This window comes from Falco rusticolus, chromosome 4 (genome assembly GCF_015220075.1).
Source record: "Falco rusticolus isolate bFalRus1 chromosome 4, bFalRus1.pri, whole genome shotgun sequence".
Lineage (NCBI taxonomy): Eukaryota > Metazoa > Chordata > Aves > Falconiformes > Falconidae > Falco > Falco rusticolus.
The window spans coordinates 56151052-56171463 of NC_051190.1; the positions used below are offsets into that span (position 1 = coordinate 56151052).

A 20412-nucleotide genomic window follows, 5' to 3' on the forward strand; every position below is an offset into this window, starting at 1 on the left:
AATTTCAGTGTATGCAGGTAGCTTTGGTGCAGGGGGAGGGTTTGTGTTGTTGTGCAGCTGTATGGGTGGAAACCCTGTATGAGTGTCTGCCCACAGTGCCTTCCAAAAGGGCTTGCCTTATGGTTGGGCTCGGAGCACTGCTGTTGAGAAGACCCTTCTTGTGGAACTGTTCAAGGATAAGCCCAAAGTGTAGCCCTTTGATGAATTTCACCTCAGTGTGACGGCATAGCTCAGGGTGTACACCAGGTGCAGTCAGGCAGCTCTAATATCTGTTCTGTGTAAACAACGCTGCTGCTGTTTGGTTTGTACAAGCTGCTCTTAGGTTTCTGTGATGCCTTCATCAACTGGACAATTTCTGTTACGTGGTGACTGGCTTTTGGGTTTCTCACCAACAGATACTGCTGACGGTGTGTCTCAAGAACTCATTTCAGCCGGTCTTGTTGATGGCAGAGATCTGGTAATAGGTAATTACCTACTGTATTTTCTGCTCTAACCATTTCCGTAATTTTTGGCATGTTTAAAATGGCCTAATTAGTGGGTACTAGCAGAGTTTGCTGTGGCCTTGGTTCTCTACCCCAGTGGCTCTACAAAACTGCTGTTAATTCTGGTGACAGTTCTGTGCCAGTACATATAGGCAACCCCCAGTTCACAAGAATATGATCTAGTTGGAAACATTATGAAGCAAATGTTCCTTGTAATGCAAAATGAAGGCAAATCAATGCATTAGCTAAATCATTATCTGACATACATGCATTGCCAAATTACTGCACCAGCCTGTACTGCTCACAGGTCCTGCGCAAAAGAGGTCTGGGACTGCAATCAGCCAGGCTTTTTTGTTTTAAGTAGGACTAGGGAAGGAAGTGTGAAGTGCACGTGCACTAGTACAGCAACATGTGTTGAGCGGGTATGAACAGCTACCTCTAGCCATGATTTGTTAAATAAATATGTCTTTTTACATAGCAGGTGAGACTTTTAAGCTGTCAGCACTGCTTGTATATTTTGACTACAGCAAGGAAACTTGTTCACTTTACACAGGCAGCAACATCTGGGAAGGCTGCTAGTGCAAAATTAACTGGATTTCCAGGTGCAGTTGGGCAGTTTATTACTACTAATACCACCACATTGAGGAAAAAATAACTCCCGCTGAAAAAGAAGCACAGTAACAAATCATAGCATCTTCACAGTTTAAAGTTTTAGATTTAAGTAGATTGAGTCTAATTGAGACCTAAACTTCGTTATCATTTTTAAAAGTTCTCAGTTTACTGAGTAATAGAAAGAGGCCTAATGAGGTTGGGATGTTTTCTTTAGCCTGTCCTAATATTTGCCCATTTTCTTTGTGTGTGTGTATGTGATTTCAGTTGCAGCCAATTTGCAGAAAATTGTGGAAGAGCCCCAGGCAAACAGATCCGTCACTTTCAAACTGGTATTTATTCCTGTTCCCTAATTGAACAAGTTGTCACTTGCAAAGAGAAGGCATTGCATAGAGATGGCTGTGATGTCTACTGTAGGCATCTAATGTAGGCAGTCTAAATCCCTCCTCCTTTCCTGAAGCTTCCTACTGTTTGTCAGCAGGCAATGCAGGCTCTGTGCTTGTGTCCTCTGAGCAGCACCTGGGTTACATAACTGCGAGGTGATGTGCTAATACAAACATTCCCTTATCCTGATAAATAAACATCTCAAAATGCTACCAAAGGGTGTTTTCTGGGTTTGGAATGTACACTTGCCCATAAAGGGCATATGTACTTCAAGGCAGGTAAGTGGGTTAAGAAATACCATGGACTGCTTTCTTGGAGGAGGAGACTGAGGAGGGCCCAAGGGTTCAAGTACATTGTCTCTGAGGAGGAAATGAAGGGGGGAGCGTGGGTAGAGCAGGGGTCAAAAGAAGAGAGCCAAAACTAAGAGAAGATAGGCTAGGAGAAGAGAAAGAACAGCGGATGTTTCTTTCAGAGGTGGTGAAATGCAGAAGGTAGTTATAGTGGCAAAGCCAAAAGCGTTACCAGTTCATTGGTAGTGAAGCAGTAAGTTCTGTTATTTTTGACTCTTTCTGTAAGTTTTCACTTGGTTTGCCCCGGTTAGTGCACATAGCCTCAGTCAGAGCAGACATTGGCCAAACTTCAGTCCCAGCCCCTCCTAGCCTCAAAAAAAAAAAAAAAAAAAGGCAAAAAAAACCCACCAGTTAAAATTGAGTGCTTTATTTTTAAGTAGTGCGATCTGCTGAATACAGTGAATACAGTGCAAAGCTGTCCTATGACTGCTGCCTCCCCAGACTATATCCGATGCTATGTATCACGATAAAGTGTACGGCGTGTATCAGAGGATAGAGCATGTGTGTTGCTATTTGGATCTCTGTTCCTTGTGTTTCAGGCATCTGGTGTTGAAGGCTCAGATATTCCCGACGATGGCAAACTTATAGGATTTGCACAGCTCAGCATCAGCTAAACAGTGGTCCCAGGAGATGTTTCCCAACTGAGAACCCACATGTGCATATTTGTAATGCTTCTGTTAGCCTAAAAAAAAACCACTACTGCCAAAGAATTGAACTACAGCCCCCTTCCTAGAAGCTTTAACATTTTCCTTAATAGGATCACAAACCTTCCTGAAATTACCGATGGCGTTTACACCTTTTGTAAACAACTCTCATGTTTTTGTATCTGTCATCTCAAACATGCAGATCAAACACGTCATTGCCTGCATGTTCATTTTATTATTGCCTTACTTTAAAGAAAAATACTACTGAGTACGAAGCAGGGGGTTCCACTGCTCTGATGATCTTGCCTAAATGTTTGCTTACATGTGGTTTCATTTTCTCACTTGCTATTTTTGCACAAGTTTTAATACCGAACGGATATTTTTTGTTCTTTACCTGCTTCTCCTTCTATCTGAAACACCAATGTACATGTTGTTTGGGTCACCTGGAGTGCTGAGAAATCTGCTTCTCTTCGGCTGTGTTTTTTAAAACCGCTGGTTTGAGTGCTTGCACCTGAGAAAGCAAGGCAAGTCTTAACCCGTGGGAGGGAGAGCTGCCTTCCCTTGTGTTTGTGTTTTTGAGAAGTTTCTTGACTTTGAGGTGTTAGAAGTCAGCTTCCCTTTGTAAACTGCCTTAATTTTTTTTTTTTTTACCATTTTGGTTCTCTCCACATGAGTGCCAGGCATGGCATGAGGGCTGAACCTTTATTTATGTTAAGCAGTCCTTCCTCAAAACATCTTTTTTTCTGCATCTTAGATGTAGTCTGTTCTTGAAGCAGACCAATGAGGCATTGCTGTCTGGAAACCGGTCTTTCAATGATCAACAAAATATTCATGGTCAGAGGGAGAGGAGATCTGTGTCGCTCTGCACTTGGAAAAGATGCACTTGGAACTGTTCCTGAAACCCAGTCTGTTATGCCTGGCTGCACGAGTCCCCCCGACGTGTTTCCCAGTCCTTTGCAAACTGGTACCCGTGGAACCATCCCTGTCATGTTTTACAGCAATAAAGAATCGCCAGTAGAGTGGTAGTACTGGGCAAGCGAGCACCGGGCTGTGTCCCTGCTGCACTAATCGCTTGGGTCGTCAGCCTCCTCGCTGGTCCAAGCCTCGACGTTTGATCAGGATGTCACTGAAACCCTGTCACACACGTATTTAGCTTTTATTTCTATGTGGTGTTGAATTTGAGTTTCTACATGAATAATATAAATTATACTCTGAGTTTGATAAGAGACACTTGTAATGCAATATGTGAATAATAACTGGTGTTGACGTTTTTTTTTCTTACTGTTCACAGTTGGCCTTTGTAACTGCTATTGGCTGCAGAGTGTTTTCTACACAGAAATTGTAAGTCTGTAATTTAACATGCAGATGGAAACGTGTTTTGCTTCCATCAGCCACAAACAATGCAGAAACAGAGCAGGATGACTGAGTTAAATTAGGGCTTTTTTTATTTCCAAGTCTTCAGATGAACAATCTGTATTTATATATTCTCTGTGAGCAGCTGTGGAAGCTTCCTGAATCATGCATGTTCTCTTTGTACCGCCCTTGTTGCTTTTAGCCTGTAGGTGCATATTGGGTATGTCCCCATGGGCTATTTGCAGCCCCATGGCTGGTGAGTGTGAAGGGGAGGGACAGGAGGAAGAGGGTTTGGGAGCAAGAGCATCCCAGGGTGCCAAGCAGAGCCCAGGAAGCAGGTGCCTGATCCCAGGGAGTCGGTGGTGGCTGGGTTTGGCCAAATGGGCATGTGTGTGTGGCACCTCTGGCCCTTTCTGCTGTTGTCTGATACAAAGCACTCTCTACGGTGTCCCCCATTGAGTTTCTCGACTTGGGAAGAGCAGGCTGGCAGCTTGATTTTCATGTCACCCTGCGCTCGCTATGGATGTATTTGGAAACCCTTAGGACAGGGAGACAGGGTAGTCTTGGTACAGTATTATTTTCCCTTCTGCCTGCATGCCATGGGGAGCTCCTTGTTCGTTTGTGTACTGGTGCTGAGAAAGGTAGGACTCTTAACTGCTCAAATGGAACAATGCAGCATCTATTTATTAAGTTATTCCCCACCTTCCCAAAGCCAGGACTTCGAGGGCTTGAGCTCACACTAACCCAAGGCTCCTTAGTTCTTTAATGGAGAAAATAAGCGAAGAAGAAACTGATGGGTTTTGCTCTATAGATCTCCAGACCTTTTGGGTAGGGATCCAAAATATTTACTTGGGCTATTACAGTGCTAGACAGCTGTCTTTTCTGATGTTGTTCCAGTAAGTGCCAATGCTGTTCATAATTGTTTTCCAGTGTCATTAAGAATTTGGTTTTTGTGCAAATTTCTGATCTGAACCTGGAAGCAGGTGGTAATTTTAAGTTAGTTCCTACTTTTAAGGACAATGCTTTGTTAATGAAAACGGATCCTCTTCACAACTTTGGTGTATTGTAGATTATAATGAAAGATGTAAAATATTCAGGCTTTTTTCCTTTTTTTGGACTTTGTATTTTACTGCATGTCTCTAATTTTTAATCAATAAAGAACAAATTGTCCATTGCCATGTGTTTGCTGTGTGGTTTACGTGTTACTGGGTTGGATGGTATATCTTGAAGGGGTTTGTCTTGAGTTTGGTCTGCAGCCCCTGGGGCATTTCTTCTTGGGGTGGTGGGAGGTTTGACAACCCCCAGGACAGACTCATTGGGGAGGGGGTGGGGATGCTCTGCAGGAGTTGTGGGCAGAAATGGAGCCAGGATGGCACTTAGGATTGTACCCCAAGGGGTTTTGTCTCCAGCTGAAAGGTTTGCTTTAAGCTCTGCATGCCCTGTGCAGCTGGGAATGAGCTTCCCCTGTCCGGGAACACCTCGGGGCGACACAGGCTGGTATTGAAGTGGGATGATTTATACCTTGAGAAGCGTTAGGAGCATGAACTGCACTCTCCCTCTTCTCTGCCTCCACAATACTTGTTCTTTCTGAATTTGAGGCTTTGGGGCAGATCTGATCCGGAGGTGCCTTGGAGGTCTGTCCCTTACATTTGTGGTGGAGCCAGGACTTCAAGAAGATGTGCAGATACGTGGTGGGAGGCTGAGCCCACATGTCCTTGTCTCTTATCCTGACAGCTCCTAGCTGGAGTTGGGCTGTTCCTCTCTGTAAGCACTGGTGTCCCCTTCTGCAGCGTACTCGTGTGCCAGTGGTCATGCTTTGGGCTGCAAGAGCAAGGAGAGGTACTTGAAGTGGAAAGGTCTTGTCCCAAGCAGGTGCAGGTGACAAGACAGTTGGCAGACTGTCAGTAAACCTCTTGCCACAAGACTGAAAATACTTCTGGGACCTGGCGCTGAGCCACTGCTGTGGTTGTGGCAGTAGATTTGTCATGGTGAGTGCTGCAGTTTGATGTCCGTTAAAGCCAGTGGGCATCTGGACAGCTTTCCCTGGTCATGGTCATCCTTTAACAGCAGCCGTGGCCTCAACCTTTTAGTGTCACCTAATGTCCTGAAAAGAGAAGTGTCTGGTTGCAAGCGGACTACCAGACTCCCTGTTGGAAAGCCAACTCTCTGAAGCACTGCACTGGAGAAATGCTAGGGTTTTGTTTCACAATCTTTGATAGTTCTTGCCTTTCCCCACAAAGGAAGCAAATTTTAAGAAATGAAGGGAAATTTTACCTGAGAAGTAAAAAACCCTCGTGTTTCTCACAGGAGGTCCTTTTGGCTAATATATGGCCTCTGTTTGCAAGGTGCCATGTTCAATCAAACTCTTGACAGCTTTGTTGATGAGATTTACCCAGAGTTAGTGGGGGGGTTGTTTGAGTGAGGTCATGGTGTCTCCATTAAGTGAGGCAGAAGGTCTCATGCTGCTCAGAGTGTGGGGAGAAGTTTAAAGTTTCAGGGACTGTCAAGGGCAAGGATGTATCTTGGGAGGGGATGGGGATGGTCCGGTTTCAACCATGTTCCCCAGGCCTTTAGCTTGGGGTGCGCCCATCTGTGTTGGCTTAAAATCATGCGTGTTCTTGCTTAAAAACAAACACACATGCACCAAACCAAGCAAACAAAAAAAGCACTGGTCTTGGATGATGGTGCTTTCTCAGCTGCTTTCACTCTCCCTTCCAAGGCTCTTGGGCTTATTTTGACATTTTCTGGCGCTTTATTTCTCTTAAGGTGTTCTTTACTTGCAGAGCCAGAGAACTAGCTTGGGTGAATGTAACTTCCGTGTTTAAGACATGGAATGGTAAGGGACATTCTGGGTTCCTGAATATCATCCTCTGCATCTAAGCAAACTTTCTTTGCAATCTTTCCAGTATTTGGCCAAACCCTGCTTCAAAACGCCTAGGGAATCATGCACCAGTTTTGGCTCCCATCCGTGTCTCCGTAGGAAATCCCTTCATGGACGCTCCTAAAGCTTTTTCATGCTGCCTTACTCCAGTGCCTCATAGTCTTCCTGTGGCTGACAAGTCCACCCCAGTTACCTTCCCCTTGTGGGGTGCACACCACAAGGTGTCTCATCCTGCCCGTGCCTGTGGGCTTCCCTGCTCTACCTGCCACATCCCCATCCCCTTCTCAAAGTCTCTCCTTCCAACTGATGACTTCCCAAATGGAAAGCAACCTCACCTGGATGGTGTGCACCTCCTGAAATTCCTGTTTCCCTTAATGGTAATGCAGTGTGAGTACAAATCTCAGTGCTGAGCATTGCTTTTCCTTCAAATTTGCATACTCATGACTGCCTAGAGCCGCAGGGCTTATCTTGGGCTTAAGTACTGTTTCCAGCCCTGGGGAGGCCTGTATCTGGAGATACTGCTGCCAACGGGCCTGGGGGTGATGCTCTTTCTGTACTTGGGCTTTGGTGCACAAGATCATCCCAAATTGCAGCAGATTGATTCTGCTTGACCTTTACTTAAAGCCATGAAAAGGTGCGTTGTGGACACATGGCCCTGCTCAGGTCCGGAGGAGATCATCTCAGCCTGGAGATGTGACTTGGCTCCAGTCAACTACTGCTGCCTCCTCACCTGTTGTTGGAAACCTGCAGTGGGTTCCTGCTCTGTCCCTTGGTCTGGGCCCTCAGTGTCCTCCAGTCTCCTATAACACGGCTCTCAGCTCAGGCTCTCCAGTGCCAGTCCAGAACTGATCTCATTTCAACTGTTGTAAATTCTGGCAGTATTTTGTTCTGTCTTCTGGCTCCTGCTTCTCCAGATCCATGAGACCCATGACTGGTGTCTGACTGACTCTCCCAGGCTTCCCCATTTTAAACCATGACTTGAACAGACCCAATTTGTGTTGTCTAGCACCTCTGCCTGGTTCAGCATCTGCCTGTTTATCTCTGTCTTTGGTATTCCCTGCTTGTGGCTGCTGAGCTGGGCTTATCCTGAGAGCAGCACCTCTCCTCTGGCTGCCTGGGGACCTGGAGTTCCTCCAGGTTTGACCTGTGCAGGTGCCCTGGTCAACCCAAACGGGTCAGCCATGGTCTGGTTTCCATCATGCTTATACGATGCTCTTCCCACAGTTGTGTGGGCACGAGAAGGAGCATCCAAGTTGCTTTGGGCACCTCTGAGGGCTTTGCCTCATGGACATCCCAAAAGGGGCACCAGGCAAATGCTGTTCCTACATCAGGAATGGGCTGAACAGAGTTGGTTTCATGTTCTCAATGATCATTTTAAGGCATGAAGGCGTCTGAGCTGAGATTTGCCAAACCTGCCTCAAGCGGCATTGCCCTGTGTCAGATTTCTGCCATCCCTGTATGCCTTCCCCAAGTCTTCCCTACACATAGCCCCCGTCAGCCGACGGGGTGGCCCAGAATCGGTGGGAAGGGTGGACATCCCATGTGCGGCTTGCTCGTGGCTGCACAGGGAAGCTGCGGAAAATGAAGGAAATGGAGTCTCCCATCGCATGGGACCACAGCCAGCTGGCTGCCCTTCCTCGTCTCCATCTCTGCCCATCCGTTAGAATCACTCTCTTTATTCCCCTGGCGTTTTCCCAGCTCTGCATCGCACTGGGCTTTCAGCCCCTCTGAACCTTGCGTTCCTGAGTGGAACCACTGGTGACCGTCTCAGCGGTTCAGCCCACGCAGCGCTCGCAGTTGCTTTGGAGAAGAGTTTTTTCCCCTGTCAATGCCACCGGCCCTGGCCGAGGAGGTGACCCATGTTGCCTGAAACAGGAGCCTTCTGCTCCAGCCAGCGCCGTATGTTCGTGGGTGGCAGAGATGATTAATGTATTACATGGTGTGCTTAGGTAAAACATCAGGCATTAAGTCTGTCCAGACTACATGTCTGTGGTGGCTGCCTACGTCTGCAGAGCTTATCTTAGGTTTAAACATTAATTCTAGTCCTCTGGGAAGTCTGTCCCAGCACTGTCCTGTTCCAGACGCAGCTGCCAATGTCAGGCGCTGGGGACATTTTGAAAGCAGTTGGTGAATTTGGGCTGTTTCAGAAATGGCTGGTGCTGCTCACCTTGTTCCCCTGCCTCAGTGTGGCTTTTCACCAGTTTTGCCAACTTTTTATGGTTCCACACATGCCTTATCACTGCGACACCAGCTGGATCCTTGCCATCGGCCCCAACCTGACCGAGGAAGAGCAGCTGAACCTCACCTTGCCCCGGGATGCTAATGGGGCGTATGAGCAGTGCTCCATGTACTCGCCCGTGGACTGGGACCTGGGCTCCATCGTGGCGTATGGCCTGAACACCACGGAGAAATGCAGCAGTGGCTGGGTGTACCCCTCAGCACCGCCGTCCCTGCTGACCGAGGTCTGTAACTGCCTTTTGACGCACTGGGGACGTGGAAGGGGAGACCCAAATGGCCACCCTGTCCTGTAGTTCAGTCAGAGCTGTTGCCAGCCATGGCACAGCTGAGCTGGGCTGAGATTTGCATCAGGTGTCTTTTGGGGACCTTGGCTTTACCACTCAGCCCCCAGATGTGGTCCCCGGGAGGTTGCAAGCAACCAGGCTGTGATACAGATGTCAGCGGGACCATAGGTGGACCCAGTGGAGAGATTAATCACTCCTGGTTGGGACCTTTTGGGTCTCCCTGCCCCAGCTGCCCCTCTGCAGTCAGGGGGTGACTTTCCCATTTGTCCCTGTGCACAGGTTTGTGCTTGGGAGACCCTGGCCACGGGAAGGAGGCAGAGCTCGGCACTTGGCTCCTGCTCCCACACGTGTCAGGGCAAGCAGCTGTGGGGTGCTGCCGTGGGGTCTCAGTGTCGTGACGCCAGCTCAAGGTTGTTGCAAACAGCCCGAGTCCCTCACTGCTCCTTGCTCTGTGCGGAGGTACCAGGTTTGACGAGGAGGGGAAATCTTGCAAAGCCACACATCTAATGGACAACAGGAGCTTCAGCAATAAATAGTGCTCCGGCGAGCAGTGCTAAAGTTCTTTCAGTGCTTTGTGACCTCTCTATTTCCTGTACATGATCTTCCCTATATGACTTTTTCTGTAGCTGACCTCTGGACCCTGGCAGTTGCAGAACATCTCTTTAAGAGAAACTGCTTGGCCCAGGAATCAGCGTTGCACTCATCCTTTTTCCTCTGCGAGGGCAGGCAGTCTAGGAAGAAGCAAGCTGCTGGGACTTCCGTCCTATGTCCCACTAGAAGCAAAAATTGCCAACAAGGAGTGGGGTTCTGGGCTGGGGTGGTCCTGCAGGTCCCACTGCTTGGGAGAGGGACACTACTATGTGCTCCATGGGCTTGTGCCACAGAGGTGTGCTACGTGCATACCATAGAGTCTCACATCCTTGGAGGTGGGATCAGAAAGCACCTGTCAAGAACAAAACAAGAACAAGAACCTGTCAAGAACAGAAGCATTTGTGTTTCCTTCCTCCAGTTTGACCTGGTGTGTGATAGGAAGGACCTGAATGACATCTCCCAGTCCATCTACATGGCAGGGCTGTTCATAGGAGCCATGATCTTTGGGCCACTAAGTGACAGGTGAGAGAACACACAACCACCTGTCCAGGGTGTGTGCAGAGCCGGCGGTGCACAGAGCGGCACGTTGCTCCGAGCCTGCCTGGGCACTGCACCCCCTGCATTTTGTCACCCCTCCTCACTAACAGGGACCCTGACCAAAGTCCTCAGGTCCTGTGAGGTCATGGCCACACAGTGAGTGGAAGGAAGGAGAGCACAGTGTGTGCACAGGGTGCTTCACATGTCAACCCAGAGTCTAGCCTGAGCCTTAGCACCCTCAAGAGAGGGCGATACAATCCCTGCAGCCCACTGGGCTCTTCTCCATCTCCATGGGGTCTATCCAGGTACTGACCGTGTCTTCCCTCTTCCTCCCCAGGATCGGCCGACGGCCAGTCATTCTGATCTCCGTGTTCCTTCAGGGCTTGTTTGGTGTAGGAATTGCCTTTGTGCCCCATTTCTATGTGTACATGGCCTTCAGATGTGTTGTGGGGGCTTCGGTGTCAGGGATCACCATGACGCTACTGGCCTTAGGTGAGTAGGACGCCCTGGTCCTGAGACAGATAGTTGTGGCCTCCCAGAATGTAATAGGAAAGGTCTGTAAAGAAATAAAAATCATCACATACAACTTGAAAAACACCACGGTGAGGACAGGCCTTGCTCTGCACTGTCGTTTGGTGCTTTGGCACTTTGGCATCTCCTCTGAGTGAGAGCCATGGGGAGCATCTCTCCCATGCCAGTACTCAGAGAGGGGCAAGAGGACAGTCTTCCTTCCAGCTCAGAAGCTCAGCGCAGGGAGAGAGCCCAGTGGCTCTGGGAAATACTGTTTTGGGCCCCAGCTCTGTCCCAGTGAGGGGCTCTGTGGATGCTGAGAGCAAAGAAGTGACATACCTGAGCTTCATGTCCTCTTGCAGAGGATTGGGACACCATGACGATAAGGAGAGGTGATGCATCTCAGGAATCACTGATGACTTCAATGTGTGACTGATGCCAGAGCTCTGATTGCTGATCTCTCCTCACCTCTAGGACAGCTCTTCTCCTGGGGAAACACCCTGTTTGCATCAGGGAAAATAATTTGCATGGATGACTCTGAACCTGCATTCTTCCTTTCAGCTACAGAATGGGTTGGTGTCTCCTCCCGGCCAAAGGCGGTGCTGATTTCTCACTGCGCTTTCGCCATCGGACAGATGGTTTTGGCAGGCTTGAGTTACGGTATTCGCAACTGGAGGCTGCTGGAAATTGCAGGATCTGCTCCTATATTTGGCTTTTTCTTCTTCATCCGGTAAATGGGATGTGGGCAGAGCTTCTTGCAGACACAGCAGCAACAAGAGTGAGGGGTGGCAGTGAGGAGACAGCAGCTCTGGGGCAGGTTGGGTCTTTCCCAGTGTGCAGATACTGGAGAGGCTTCAGCACATCACCCTGGGGTACTGGACCACTGAGAGCAGCAGCTGCTTTGCTTCAGGGCTTCGAATGTGGCCTTTGGGGCATGAAACATAGACCTGGAAAACCTGACCTGGGGAGGTGTTTAGAGCCATCCATCACATATGATGCCCCTTGCTTTCTGGACATGGTTACAGGGAGACGGGCTGTGGGGAAACTCAGCGGGTCACAGCAGCATCTCCTGGTTTCATCTTCTTGACAGGGTGCTACCAGAATCAGCTCGGTGGCTGGTGACAAAAGGCAGAATAGAAGAAGCTAAGAAGGTCCTTCAGAAGGCAGCAGCCACCAACAAGCGGTCCATCCCACCAGCACTCCTTGAGCAGGTACCTGTAACGGCATGGGGAACTGCCTGTTGTCTTCAGAGACTTTCCTCTGTGCTTGGGTTTGTAGCAGCTATTGGAGCTGAGGTCACCTGAAAAACATATTTCCATGCCCATTGGGGATGATTTGGGGATGGACTGTGGGTGACTCCAGTTTCAGCTGTGCTGTACAGGGACAAGGTCAGGGAAGAGCCACAGCTTCTGCTAACACTCACCCTAGAGCTTTCTGGAGTCTACCATGGGATATGGGAAGAACCCAAATGCTTCCCTGGCTTTTCTTCTGTGAGGATTGCAGGACTGTTGATGATGAGCAGGAGGTCTCTGTTTAGTCTGTGGTTTTCCATGCATAGATGCCTGAAGGTGAGTTATCTCCTTGCCCACCCCAAAGTCCCTACACTAGGGATTTGTTCATCCCAAGGAACCTCTCAGTCACCAAAGTAGTGCACTGGGCACCCAGAGGACAGATGCAGGAGCCCAGCTCCACTGGGCTGCCCTCCCTCCCAGAGCAGTTTAGTGTCACAGGACTGTCCCACAGAGGCTTTGCATTGACTGCAGATGGAAAAGGAGTTAGCCACTGGTCTCCCTCGCCTGGTTTGACTCCTTGGCTTTCTGCCTTTTGAAGTTGAAGCCTGAGAAGCAGACCAAGTCTGGAGGTATTCTGGATCTCTGCCGGAAGAAGCAGCTCCGGAAGGTGACTTCAGTCATGTCATATGCCTGGTAAGACATCCCCTGGCCCCATCTTCTCAGACTTCTAGTTGAAGAAAACAAGGGATTGATGGTTAGTCATAACCATAAATTCACCTTGTGTTTTTTGGTTGTTATTGGTGGGTGTTTCTGTTCCTGGCTATTCAAGATGTTACGTGGTTTGTGGGAAAGGTTAGAGCCTTTCCAGCTTTGGCAGTCCTGTGGTGTTCTTCCCGTTTTATGTCCCCTTGGAAATTCTGTGACTTGGTCAAAATGTTGTCATTGGAGATCAATATTGTATTTGCTCATGGCTCACAGCTATGCTCAGTGCCAACCTGCCTGGCTTTCAGGTTTGCAAACAGCCTTGCCTACTACGGTTTGAGTCTGAACGTGACAAATTTTGGTCTGGACATATACCTGACGCAGCTTGCGTTTGGAGCAGTGGAAATCCCAGCACGTGTTGGTTGTATCTTCACGCTGCAGTGGTTTGGCAGGAAGAAAACCCAGGCTGTTCTCCTGCTGCTGAGTGGCCTGGTGTGTCTGATCATCACTGGCATCCCTGAAGGTGAATGACCTCTTCCCATCCTGAGAGGGCAACTTCTGGGACAGGGAGTTACAGAGCCCCAACTCTTCCCTTGCTGGTGCAGGTCCTGTCCTCCCAACCAGGCCAGCTCACATCTCTCAGGGTGACCTGAGAGCAGTGTCTCACTGGCTGACCCTGGTGCCATGGCCACAAGGGACTTGGCTAACTCGCCAGGGTCCATTTGGATCAGCAAACTTTTGCTTGCTGCTTATGAAAGGAGAGGGTAGAGCTGAGCCCAGTGGGCCGCCTATAAGCAGAGCTGGCCTCCAGGAAAATTGCTGTGTGGGGAGGTGGGATGATGGAGGGAAAATGCGCTGAAGATGGCCCCCAGGCAGACCTGCTCCTCGGTCCACGTTCAGGCATGGTTGGAGACTATGGCTCCCCGCAGGCAACATAGTGGTCCCTGTGCAACCCCAGCCCCCCTGAGTGGTGCTGGGCCCTTGTCCCACAGCAGTGGTCTCTCCTCCTCCCCTCAGAACAACCTGTGGTGACCACCGCCCTGGCCATCATTGGCAAGTTTACCACTTCAGCTTCCTTCTCCACCTCCTACGTCTACTCCGCAGAGCTCTTCCCCACAGTTGCCAGGTGAATTCTCCCCACGATCAGGGCTTCCCTCGACCATGGCTGGTGGCAGTGGTGGGGCAAAAGCCCAGTTGTTCCCATGGCCGACCTTGCTCCATGGCATCCTGGTGGGGCTGAGCCCTGCCCGCATGTCCCACTGCCCCTTGCTTCCCCAGGCAGACTGGCTTGGGGCTGTGCTCAATGTCAGCGCGGGTGGCGGCAATCATGGCCCCGCTGATCCGACTCCTGGGCCAGTTCCACCGGGCCATCCCCATGGCCATCTTCGGGAGTGCTGCCGCGGTGGGGGCACTGCTCTGCGTCCTGCTGCCCGAGACCTGTGGCACCGACCTGCCGGACGACACGGGGCATGGCCACCCTGCAGCTGAGGTGGGTGCCCGCGGTGCCCATGCTGCCCTTGCGCAGGGACACGGGGTGCCAGCGCTGCGGAGGCTGTTGGCATTGCGTGGTTGGGGCTGGGGGTTTCTCCCAGAGCTTACAGTGGTGGGAGGGCAGGGAGCAGGATGCCCCACTGCGGAGGGAGGGGAGGAGGCCCCGTAACCCTGCACATGATGGTCATCCCTTCATTCCTGTCTGTGGGATGGAAGGACTAGAGGAACAGCTGGCGCTTGGCTTGCACCCTCTGCCCTCACGAGGGAAGGACCAGTGCCTCGTAGCCATGTCCTCTGGCTTTCAGCCTCTCGTAGCTCCTAGACTCCGTTCCCTGCGGGACTGGGTGGAATTGCACTCCAACAGTTTTGCTGTCCTGCTGGGAGCAGGGTGCCCACAGGGGCCCAGAGAGTGAGTGGTGAATGGGAAGCCAGGTGGCTGAAGGCCGCGTGTCTCAGAGAAGGCTGCCATCAGCTCGTAACGGGTCTGTCTTTGCTTTTAATCTCGTTTCCCTTTCATTAGGTCTGTGGAAATGCCAACAGCAGCTCTGGAAAAGGACACATGACAGGAAAAGATGGTGGCCAAGACAATGAGTGCACAAAGACAACTCACTTCTAGCGGGGCGTGCAAGCAGCTGTAGCTAAAGGCGACCTATAGCTGTGCCAGCACTGAGGATGGGCAGGGTCTCCCCTGGCAGGACACCACCACCTCTCAAGCGGTCACTGCCAATTTTTGGTTTTCTTTTTTGCCTTCCTGTATCTCCCTCTATAGCTTGTCCTCAGGCACTGCATGCTGTCCGGGGTGTTCAGCAGTGCTCTCACCGGAGAAAACCTGATGCTTTTCATTTAAGGGAAAAAAGGAAGATATCAGAAACCAGGATGGAGGCAACATTTTCTCTTCCTTTTTCCTGTCTTGTCTTCAGGAACGTGAGGCTGTAAACTTTGTCCAAGTGAGACAACTGCTAGAGCATTGAATAGACTTGCAGCAGAGTGCTGTGCTCACTAAAGAGAAAGCCAGGGCAGATGCTGCAGTGAAAAGACTCTCATACTTGCAAAAAGGAGTGATTTCTCTTGACTGTCTAGCATGATCTTCTCACCCTCTCTTAAAAACACTCCTTTTTTTTTTTTTTTTTTTTAACTTGAGACACTCAGTTGAGGAAAAAAAAAGATGCCATGGAAGAAACAGCAGGCAATGAGCAAGGATGTCTAAATGTCTAACAGGCAGCAGAATTTTTGCCTTGGTGCTGGTGGCTTTGAATTAAAGCATGTCATGATGCTTTGTGCATGGAAAATAGTGCTGTCAGGCTGTGGTGTAGAACCACATTAATGTATGTTCCAGGAAGCTGAGAGACATTGTGGCAGCTGGTCTCTTAGATGAAAGTACAAATCTTTCTGGAAACTATCAGGTCTTCCCACTCTGTTCTAAATTCTAGTCTATTCCTTCTTGCTGTATCCATTCCTGTCTTTAAACAGTTTAGGACTACCCTTGCCTTATGCTATGAAGAAAACCCGTGCTTTTCCTGTGCTTCCCCTCCTCTTATCTCCTGTCCCTCAAGGGGACTTTCTTTTACCACTGGCTTGGTACAGATGAAGCCCAGAAGCTGTGCAGTGGTGACGATCTAGCTTGGTCTGTATACAGCTCAAACACTATTTTCTGCTAGTGTCCAGAAGCTTTTAAAATAGACTTTATTTCTTCTCCCCATTGTCATGCCTGCATGTTTTCCATGGATCCAAGTACCCCACGGGTACGCAGTTTGATAAAACAGAGTTTTGGATAAGATCAGTGACATGCCGCACCAGGAGGGGCTGCCTGTGGTGCCAGCTTCCCTCTGGCACTACTTTTCAAAGGATTTGCTCCTCTTCAGTGACCCTGAGTGTAGAGGAGCCCTGTCCTTTGCCCGAGGGCATTCTTTCCTTGGCAGAGGCTGGGGGCTTCTCCTTCGGGCTTTTATGGAAAATAAGGCATTGAGGGTAAGGGCTGAGGGAAGAGCTTGGAGCAAAATGCACAGTTATTGAGCGAACCATGGCTTCTTTTGGGAATTCTGCTCTGAGACTCTCTGTTTCAGCTCACTTAATAAATAAAGGTGTCTTAGCACATCTGATGTCCTTCTGCTTCCACCTCTTTCATGCCTCCAGTAGGCTGAAAATCCATTTCATCTGCTCTTCCCTAGACCACTGCATCTGGTTAGTTTGAAGACCACTGGATGGAGCCCATCTGGCTGAAGAGCACCTGAATAGCTTAGAATCATAGAATCATAGAATCATTTAGGTTGGAAAAGACCTTTGAGTTCATCAAGTCCAACCATTAACCCAGCACTGCCAAGTCCATGAGCAAACCATGTCGCTAGCACTACACCTACATGTTTTTCAGATACCTCCAGGGATGGTGATTCCACCACCTCCCTGGGCAGCCTGTTCCAGTGCTTGACTATCTTTTCAGTGAAGAAATTTCTCCTACTATTCAATCTAAGCCTCCCAAGCTTGACTTGGGATGTTTTACCCAGCTCAGCAGAAATGGGAGGATACCCAAGGGTTTTGCTGTGCCTTAGTGTCACTGCTACCTGGTCTGCGCCTGGTCTTGCACTGTAATAAATAGACCTCACAGCAGAGTGGGGCCAGGTGTGGTGGAGTAGCATGTGAGAATGCAAACACACTTGCATGCGTGCAAGGGGATGTTTTGGGCTCTCATCATGCTGAGGCTATAGGCAAAGGGTAAAAAGTGCCTTGGGTGACCTGAAGGGATAACTAAGGGAAAGAAGATGACCTCATAGCCAAGGAGAGGGGGCCAAAAGGCTGAAGAGAATGTGAGAACAAAATGGGGTAGCAAGGTTTGTCTGGGAAGAGCAGATGCAAGACCTTAATGGAGTGGCTTACCAAGCTGTGACTGAAGGGCCAGTTGTGGGAAGGTGCTGAAGGGGGCAGGGACACTGCCAAGGGTTTGCTGAGGCATATTGATAAATGTCCATACCTTCTTCAGGCCCTTCTACACCAGATGTGGAAACGAGGCCCTGCTCCTGTGCTTACACCCTCACTCACGCCTGCCTGTGTCAGGTCAGAACCTCTTGACCTCCCTTTCCCCTTTGGACAGACCCATGTCCACGTACCAGAACCTCGGCACTGCTGAGGAAGCTGGTCAGGCAGGGCCAGAGGGACCTAAGGTGTGGAGGGGCAGCAGAGCCTGGCCTGACCCTGTTGCCGGAGGTAAGGTGAGGAGCTATGGGGATGAAGCAGCTCCTGTTGCCAGAGGACCCCCCCAGGGAACACTCAGACACTCAGTGCATCCTCGGTGCCAGTGACACCAACAAACCATGTTGCAACTCTAACTTCTGGCTGTGGGGCAGAGGTGTCAGGATCTTGGACCTTGCCCTTTGGCTAGAGGGTGTCGTCCTCTCCTTCCTCCTGACGCCATGCTAAGAAGGCTCCAGATCCATGACAAGAGCAAACCTTGCAGAAATGGACCCAGCAGGGAATGGCTGAGGAGGTGAGGAGAAGCAGCATTAATGCTGCTCTCATGACTCTGTGCAATGAGTCACAGAATCATTTAGGTTGGAAAAGACCCTTAAGATCATCGAGTCCAACTCTTAACCCAGCACTGCCAAGTCCACCGCTAAACCATGTTGCTAAGTGCCACATCTACACACCTTTTAAATACCTCCAGGGCTGGTGACTCCACCACCTCCCTGGGCAGCCTGTTCCAGTGCTTGACAACCCTTTCAATGAAGAAATTTTTCCTAATATCCAATCTAAACCTCCCCTGGTGCAGCTTGAGGACATTTCCTCTTATCCTATCAGTGTTACCTGGGAAAAGAGACCCACAGCCACCTTCCAACAGCCTCCTTTCAGGTAGCTGTAGAGAGTGAAAAGGTCTCCTCTGAGCCTTCTTTGCTCCAGGCTGAAGGACCCCAGTTGCCTCAGCCGTTCCTCACAAGGCTTGTGCTCCAGACCCTTCATCAGCCTTGTTGCCCTTCAGTGCAAAAGCCTAGATCCTGCAAATGCCATGGCCCATCTCCAGCCATGGCCAGGTCCCATATGACTCTGGAGATTTTGTGCACCAAAGCTAAAGCACAAAATGAATATCACCTCCAGTCATGACTAGTCCAGACTTGAGACATCCCACCCTTCAAAACTGCATTTACTACCACACAAAGCAACCAGAAACAAAAGGATGCTGCAAACTTGAGTGACCAACCTTCTTCTTTGACCAAAAGTAGTGCTGTTGTTTGAGGAGATCGCTTCATGAAAGGCCACCAAACACATTCCTTGCTTGCAATCAAGCAGTGTAGGAAAGGCCACCCTTCTCTTTCTTTGGCATAGTGCTAGATGACACTAAAATGTTGTGGCTGAGCTGGCAGCAACCCACCAAGGTCATTGTTAAAAGCTGACCATGACTGCAGAAAGCTGTCCGGATGTCCACTCAGTTTAACTGTCATTGAATTGCACCATACACCACACAATTCAGGAAACTTCCACAGTTTCTAGTAGAGAAAAATACAGGTTGTTCATCTGAAGACTTGGAAATAAAAAAAGTCCTAATTTAACTCAGTCATCCTGCTCTGTTTCTGCATTGTTTGTGGCTGATGGAAGCAAAACACGTTTCCATCTGCATGTTAAATTACAGACTTACAATTTCTGTGTAGAAAACACTCTGCAGCCAATAGCAGTTGCAAAGGCCAACTGTGAACAGTAAGAAAAAAAAAAAAAAACGTCAACACCAGTTATTATTCACATATTGCATTACAAGTGTCTCTTATCAAACTCAGAGTATAATTTATATTATTCATGTAGAAACTCAAATTCAACACCACATAGAAATAAAAGCTAAATACGTGTGTGACAGGGTTTCAGTGACATCCTGATCAAACGTCGAGGCTTGGACCAGCGAGGAGGCTGACGACCCAAGCGATTAGTGCAGCAGGGACACAGCCCGGTGCTCGCTTGCCCAGTACTACCACTCTACTGGCGATTCTTTATTGCTGTAAAACATGACAGGGATGGTTCCACGGGTACCAGTTTGCAAAGGACTGGGAAACACGTCGGGGGGACTCGTGCAGCCAGGCATAACAGACTGGGTTTCAGGAACAGTTCCAAGTGCATCTTTTCCAAGTGCAGAGTGACACAGATCTCCTCTCCCTCTGACCATGAATATTTTGTTGATCATCTGAAAGACCGGTTTCCAGACAGCAATGCCTCATTGGTCTGCTTCAAGAAAGATTGGATCAGACTAGACCTTTAGTATATGCCTGCCCATTCATCACTTGCTTACTGAGCATCTGCAGATGTCCTTCTCCAAGTCTACTCCATCCTCTCTGTTGTCTGTCTTGGACAAAATTTTCAGTCTCCTGCTGCTGAAGACAAGAAGGAAAGAGGACGGTGATACTTTTTCCATCCTGGTTTCTGACATATTTCTCTTTGCCTTAAATTTGCACCCTTTTTTTTTTTTTTTTCTTTTTCTTTCTTAAATTGAGAGCTCCAGGTACCCACCTTATCCGTGGGGTGGCCATACCCCATGTCATCTGGCATGCCAGTGCCATGAGTCTCAGCCAGCAGGATGCAGAGCAGCCCCCCATCCACTTTTACTAGCATGTTCATCCATCACAATGATACACTGTGGTCCTCCAGGGTGTGCTTTGTCACCAGCCATTCCCTCCACATTCTTGGGGCCTGAACAAAGGTGCCAGAGCATTGCCACTCTTGAGGATAGCGTGGGGACAGCTTGTCTTGTCCCAGCCCTGCGTACGTCCCCAGGCCTCCTGAGGGCAACTGTGCTGCAGGGCGAGGTTTTTGTCTGAAGCATGAAGCTGTGACTCTTGAAATGAGGGCTGGTCCTGCTAAGCGTGGTGAAGCAAACAGGGTGAATGTGCTGCTCTCATTAATGGGTTATTGGATACATAGCCCGTCCCGGAGACTACAGGAAAGAGAAGCAGAAAAGCACATCTCCTCTGCACCAGGAAATATGGCTGGTAGTCAGTAGACTTGGTCTTGACAGCTTGTGTCCCAAGCTGTCGCTTTTCATTTTCACCATGTAGATAACCTGTTTAGTCATAAAACTAGATCTAAACTATAGTGTCTTGAGGAGAATCCTAAAATAGATTTGGCTTAGAGAGTAACCTTAAGACAAACAGCATGT

General features: G+C 49.3%; 2 protein-coding genes across 3 annotated transcripts in view; both read left to right on the forward strand.

The window, feature by feature from the left end:
- The window catches only part of OXSR1 (oxidative stress responsive kinase 1), a 73508-nt gene extending 68510 nt beyond the window's left edge, over positions 1 to 4998 (forward strand). Inside the window, exons 15-17 of the mRNA XM_037384949.1 lie at positions 396 to 464; positions 1359 to 1423; positions 2365 to 4998. Of these exons, the coding sequence (XP_037240846.1) occupies positions 396 to 464; positions 1359 to 1423; positions 2365 to 2439 (209 nt within the window). The 3' untranslated portion in view covers positions 2440 to 4998. The remainder of the gene's footprint in view (positions 1 to 395; positions 465 to 1358; positions 1424 to 2364) is intronic.
- A 3726-nt stretch (positions 4999 to 8724) lies between these two features.
- LOC119147107 (solute carrier family 22 member 13-like) lies at positions 8725 to 16387 on the forward strand. Of its 2 annotated transcripts, XM_037385679.1 has the most exons (10): positions 8729 to 9165; positions 10235 to 10338; positions 10691 to 10845; positions 11425 to 11593; positions 11954 to 12074; positions 12694 to 12788; positions 13106 to 13320; positions 13815 to 13923; positions 14076 to 14286; positions 14809 to 16387. In XM_037385679.1, the coding sequence occupies exons 1-10, from the start codon at positions 8797 to 8799 to the stop codon at positions 14902 to 14904; spliced, it is 1644 nt and encodes a 547-aa protein (XP_037241576.1). In that variant the 5' UTR covers positions 8729 to 8796; the 3' UTR covers positions 14905 to 16387. The 2 variants fall into 2 exon arrangements, with proteins under 2 accessions (XP_037241577.1, XP_037241576.1); XM_037385680.1 differs by lacking the exon at positions 14809 to 16387 and having other exon boundaries at positions 8725 to 9165; positions 14080 to 14232.
- Positions 16388 to 20412: the final 4025 nt, after the last annotated feature.